This window comes from Atractosteus spatula, chromosome 2 (assembly GCF_055471065.1).
Source record: "Atractosteus spatula isolate fAtrSpa1 chromosome 2, fAtrSpa1.hap1, whole genome shotgun sequence".
Taxonomy (NCBI): Eukaryota; Metazoa; Chordata; class Actinopteri; order Semionotiformes; family Lepisosteidae; genus Atractosteus; species Atractosteus spatula.
Window position 1 is genome coordinate 33,941,201 of NC_142707.1, and position 6,000 is coordinate 33,947,200.

At 39.0% G+C, this 6,000-nt stretch overlaps 1 protein-coding gene across 1 annotated transcript in view; it reads left to right on the forward strand.

Moving 5' to 3' along the window:
* The window catches only part of garem2 (GRB2 associated regulator of MAPK1 subtype 2), a 70,604-nt gene extending 66,686 nt beyond the window's left edge, over positions 1–3,918 (forward strand). Inside the window, exon 6 of the mRNA XM_088928111.1 lies at positions 2,901–3,918. Coding sequence (XP_088784237.1) covers positions 2,901–3,918 — 1,018 coding nt within the window. The remainder of the gene's footprint in view (positions 1–2,900) is intronic.
* The last annotated feature ends 2,082 nt before the right edge of the window (positions 3,919–6,000 follow it).

The window sequence follows — 6,000 nt, forward strand, 5'->3', positions numbered from 1 at the left end:
CCCAGTAGAGGAGGGGTGAGGATTGTATCCTCTGTTAAATGTGTTCTTGTCTGAGCCATCGATGATGTTTTTTGCTACAATATCTGAAGTTGACATAACATACTGTACCTTGGAGGAATGAATCACACCACAAGGTCTCATGCACACAGCTCAACGCTACAAGTCTAGTTGGCTTTTTAAACACTGAGCACTTCAGTTTGAGGAATCCCTGTCATAGTTGAATAATGACAGAGTCTGGTTCAACGGCCTGCAACATCTGAACGAGCTGGCTCGACTGGCATTTCAATCAAGTAGTTGAGCCAATCATAGCTGCTCAGTCTCAGTCCTGAACTGGCTTTCACATGTTGTATATGGTAACCACTTGTCTGAGATACCATATCTGTCCTACCAGTTTCATTTATTCTCCAGGTGTTGTGTGTTCCGTCTTTGTACAGTATTATCAGATGGCAAACAGAAGCAGTCCAAAAGATGTAATCTTCTTTATTGAACTACCTTTACTTCTTTGAACACTATCCATCCATATGGAAACCAGACCAGCTGGACAATACGCATGTATATAAGGAGAATATTCTGACATGTTAGAATCAGACCCAGAACTGAGAAACTGAGGCAGCAATGCTAACCACCATGATTAATCTAAGTAAAGATGCAAAATGGATATCTAACATTCAAGAGTCCAGAGAACTTCCTGTGTAATACTGTGCCAGCACCACTTTTATTTTTTTACAGAATTCCTACAGAAGTAAAGCTTGTTTGTGGTTTGACGTTTACTTCTGTTCTGGTTAATATGGTTATATAATTAAGTTGGAAGATAATGCTGTGTAGAATTTCAGTAAATGTAACTTTCAATGTGTTCATTTGCGAACACAATATTTCCATTGAAATGGTGCCAGATTGCACTGAGACATCCTGTGACATGTGACATAAAGAAACTTGCATGCAACAGTAACCTTTGCTAATTCTATTTTGTTACTTGGAAATAGTTCTTGGATTCTACAGAAAATAAGTCCATTGACTTTTTTCTCTAATAACTCCTGTTACATTTAAATCAGTTTTGACTTTTCCTGTCTCACAGCCATAATATATTAAAATAAATTCTTCTTTGCAGAAGGAACCAGCAGTGTTTAATTTACTGTGAAGCTTTTTAATGGCATATTGACATATTATTGACATAGTGTAGTGGTAGATTTGTATTGATGTAACACAGTGGGTAATCTTTCTGAATTGAAATGTTACACTTTAAAAACCAAAAAAATAGGGCTCGGTTGGCTGTGTAATGACTGGTTCTATATTTTCAAATAACACTTAGTTCCATGCTAGGTACATTCCAATATTTTATGTTTTGATTTTTAAGTTATTATTTAAGAATTAAAAAGTTGAAAAAAATACATTAATTGTCCCCTGTTAAATGTTAATGTGAATCATTCTTAGAAGCAGCACTTGATTTTTATTTTCTGACTCTGACTGACTTTTGTAGTCAGCAATTTTTGTTCAAGTTTACACTGACATGCTTGAACCAAGACCAGTATCTTAACCATTGAATACTAGGCAGTGAGGCATGCATCCTGAAAGACATGCACTGATAAACTGCACATGTTTAATTCCTTATTCACACAGTTAAAACAATATGAAAAATAATGTTTTTGTTAACACCAAATGGCTTTTAGGATAAACTGATTCTGAATTGTATGATGGAGAGTTCTACATTATCATAAAAGAGACTGCAGGTATCGGGCTTTGACATAAACCCCCTCTTTTTGAAGTGATAGGAAAATCAGTCTTCTCTCCACACACTGCAAGATATTTCACAGACATTTGAAATTTAAACACAAATGTGTGGGGGATATTATAAAAAGGAGCAGGACCTATTATACATTAAATGGTAAATATGTGATTTTGTAATCTATGGTGTTTCTAGTTTAATGTGCTTCACAAGTCCATCTGTCTTAAAAAGAAGTTAAAGATGTGTGAAGTCAAATGAAAGTACAAGGCCCCCACTGGATAAGATACCTGTATTTCGTACCAACTGTATAATACCAACTGATTACATAACTGATTAATAAATTATATTTATTCATTTTAAATATCTGAAATGGCATATATGGAAGTGATGGGTAGAAAATGGTGAATTAACTGGTAAAAAATATAGACCTGTCTGAACAGGCAAAACCATCTTATAGAGCGGTTCCCAGTCCTGGGCCTGGTGACCCACACACCTGCTAGTTTTCATTCCATCACACCTTTAGATCATTGAAGCCTAGTTGATCTAAGACGTTGCTTCATTGGAAAGTTTTCATTTCATTTCTAGTCATAGGTTTAACAACGGTTAAAGCTCCAACAAGTGTAAGAGCTGGGAACAAACAGTACAGATTAATCTTATTATCAAGTCAGTGAAGAGTTTGACTGTGTAACTGAGGTCTTGGCTGGAGCAAAAACTGACAGGGGTCTGGGTTACCAGGACCAGGATTGGGAACCACTGTTATAATAATAATAATAATAATAATAATAATAATAATAATTGCTTACACTTATATAGCGCTTTTCTGGACACTCCACTCAAAGCGCTTTACAGGTAATGGGGACTCCCCTACACCACCACCAATGTGCAGGATCCACCTGGATGATGCGACGGCAGCCATAGTGCGCCAGAACGCTCACCACACATCCGCTATCAGTGTGGAGGAGAGCAGAGTTATGAAGCCAATTCATAGATATAGACTGTTTGTTAACTAGAGAAGGAATCAGAGAAGGTACTGCTTCACCTGTTGTTTTGTTCCGTGATGAAAAAGGCATGAAATCTTTAAAAAAAAGATAGAAATTATTTTTTATAAATCTCTGTTTTAAGAAAGGTTTGCCTAATTCTGCTGTTCTGTAACACAGATTGTTTTTATCCCCACCAGTGCTGGGACTCGCAGTGGCAGCTGTTCTCCTTCCCCAGACTCCTACTCTCTCTACTGCTATCCCTGCACCTGGGGTGACTGCAAGGCTGTGGATTCATCCACCCGCCAGTATACTGGCAGCAACGGGACCCCTGGAGTGCAGCCAGTGCAGACTTCCTGGTCAGACCCTTGGGCCTATGCAGAGAGCATGCCCAGTGTCACAAGCGGACGATCTACACCCCTCCTCAGCGCCGACACGGCTTATAAAAGCTATTACAGCTGCCCGAGGCTGAAACCTCCCCATTCTCAGAAACGATTTGCACCATTTGGGGCTCTGAACCCTTTTGCCAATCCGGGATACTCTTGCAGTCCTTCCTCCTCTCCAGCAGAGTGGCTGGAGCCTGGAGATCGCCAGAAATCCCCATCCTTGGCCTCGGATCCCTTTGATCTGTTCGACCCGACAAACAGCCGGAGCACATCTCCAGACATTGCTTCCCTGAACTCAGGCGACGCGAGGTACGGTCAGGACGTGCGGAACTGCTACCAGGACCCAATCTTTAAGAGTGGGGAGGGAAACGTGGGGCCTGCGCCCCCTCCCCGCCCACCTAAAAGCTTTGACACTGAAAACATCATCATAAGAAGCACAGCTCCTCTCTCCCCAACTATTGTAAGGGGTGCAGAAGGCGGCATCACAAGAGTGTACCTCACCCAAGGAGTAATTGAAGTACCACCTGTATCTGCCCGGAGCAATTCTGAGACTCCTTCTACCGAGGTGCCAGGAGTAGCCCGAGTCAATGGTGATGGGTCAGCGTGGCACCCTCCCTCAGATCTCTCCACACTCTCTGTGGAAGAGGTTTCCAAGTGCCTGAGATTCATTGGCCTGTCGGAAGACGTGGTGACATTCTTCGTTCGGGAACGCATTGATGGGAGCATCTTTGTGCAGCTGACGGAAGAGATACTTTCAGATGACTTCAAGCTGACGAAGCTACAGGTCAAGAAAATCATGCAGTTTATCAAAGGCTGGAGGCCCAAAATTTAAATCCACACTCTGCCCAGAGGGAACAAGCTTAGAAATCTGGTAGCAGAGGAGAGGAAAAATCCAGTAACAAAAACTGCGGGAAATTGGTAGGGTTGAGATATGTCCTACATAGAAAATAGGAAATTGTGCTGTTACAAAAGATAATTTACAGTGATTTTCCACATTTGAAGGTTTTTGGTTTTATGGAATAAAGAACTGTAACAGTTCTATTTTTTTTCAGATGTGATTTGTTATGGAATAGTGACCTAATTTAGTATCATAGCATTTATTCCAAAACCCTTTTCTACAAAGGCATGAGTCCAGTCACAATCCCCTGTCTGTCAATCCTCCTGTCAAAGGTCTGTCAAAACAACACTCTCAAACAAACTAAGAGAGGTATCAGAAAACTTTAGGGATTCTGTTGGGAATGTACTGTATTCTATTTTTAAAGGATTTTCCCAAGTTCGAATATAAAGGACACAAAAAGCAAAAACTCTTTTTTACTCATTTTCCCCAGTACAGTTTTTCAAGTGAAAAAAAGTTCAAAAGGTGCTATAGCTGATGATAGTGGTTCACTTTTGATACTTCTGCCCTGATGACCCTTCATTAATAAGGATGATTCATTTTTAGACCCCTTTATTCATAAGAAGTCCTGCTACAGTATAATTGACTCAGGTACAAAAGGATTTGAGAATGTGGCTGTTTATTTTATCACATGGTGACAATGTGCATCTTCTTATTATCATTACTGATAGAGTAGAATCTCGAGTTTAATTTTCCGCTTCCAAGTTTAAAACTGCAAATTCAGAATGTTCTTGAATATATCAATATATCTGTATTTTTATTTGTTTGCAACCCTTGAACTAAATACAGTGGTAGGGAATGCCCAGCAATGCATGAATGTTGTAATTAAAAAATAAAGAAAGCACATGAACTACGAATATTAAATTGTATATTCTAGGAGTGAAGCACAACCAATAAACATCCCCTAACCACCTACATTTCAAAACTAATAATGACAACTTTGCTTTTCTGACCATTCTCAGGATAATTTCAGTCTTGCATTTGTAAATGCAAGGTTGAGTATGAAAGTGCAGCTGAACAGACAAAAAACAATCTAATGGACCGACATTGTACTAGGTTTTGAAGTCCCTAAAAACCACCATGGACTAATTCTGGTGTTGACAATAGTTCATTACCTGCATCCAATGAGCTGGGCAGTAGTTCTCATGTATTTGTTTCTCCCCCAGCGACATCACAAGAGGCTTGCAGACCCCCATAGTAACGATATTCTAGGCACTGTTATCATCTTAACATTTGCTTAGCTCCTGCTCTAGACATTGTCATTGTTGTCAATAGCTATAATTATAAAAACAAAATAAGTTCTAATTTTAGATTTGATTATACATTTAAATGAACATGGCAGGGAGTTTTTACATGTATTTACATGCAGACAATAACCATTCTTTACTTTTTTCCCCTGTTATTTGCTTCAGTGTATCATCTGCAATTGTCTATATTTCTAAAAACAAATACTACACAGAGACACGCCTCTTGTAATATTTTTGTTTTGTTTCCTGTATTTTTTTTAAAAAAAGTTTGGACATGCACTACAACCAAATTAAAAAGATTGGCGTGGCATCCATGCAGTCATTACATTGTCACCGACTATCTGATTGAAATTTGGAAGACTAAAGGAATGTAATATTTCAAATCACTTTAGGCAACAATGCAAGAAAGTTAAGGATAACATTCCTTAAAAAAACATATAAAGGGATTTTCATTTAAAAAAAACATTAGTACTACTATTACTGTCCTCACTATTCCCAGCCTGGCTCTGTAGGTCAAAAGCACATCTTCCTGAAATTAGGAGGAAGCAAACTTAATGAAAACAAATTACTTTACCATGAAGGTACAGTAGAGAGACTGTCTGCACAAGCTACTAATGTGGCCTATACCCACATCTTCAGTAAGCTAGCCAGAACCATGGTATTAGAGAATAGTTTAATAAGGTGGAGAAAAGGCTGTGCCTTTATAAAGCTCTTCAATAGCTGAGCTGTACCACAAGGAGCTGTCTGTAGTAATTCTGCTGGATACATCCTC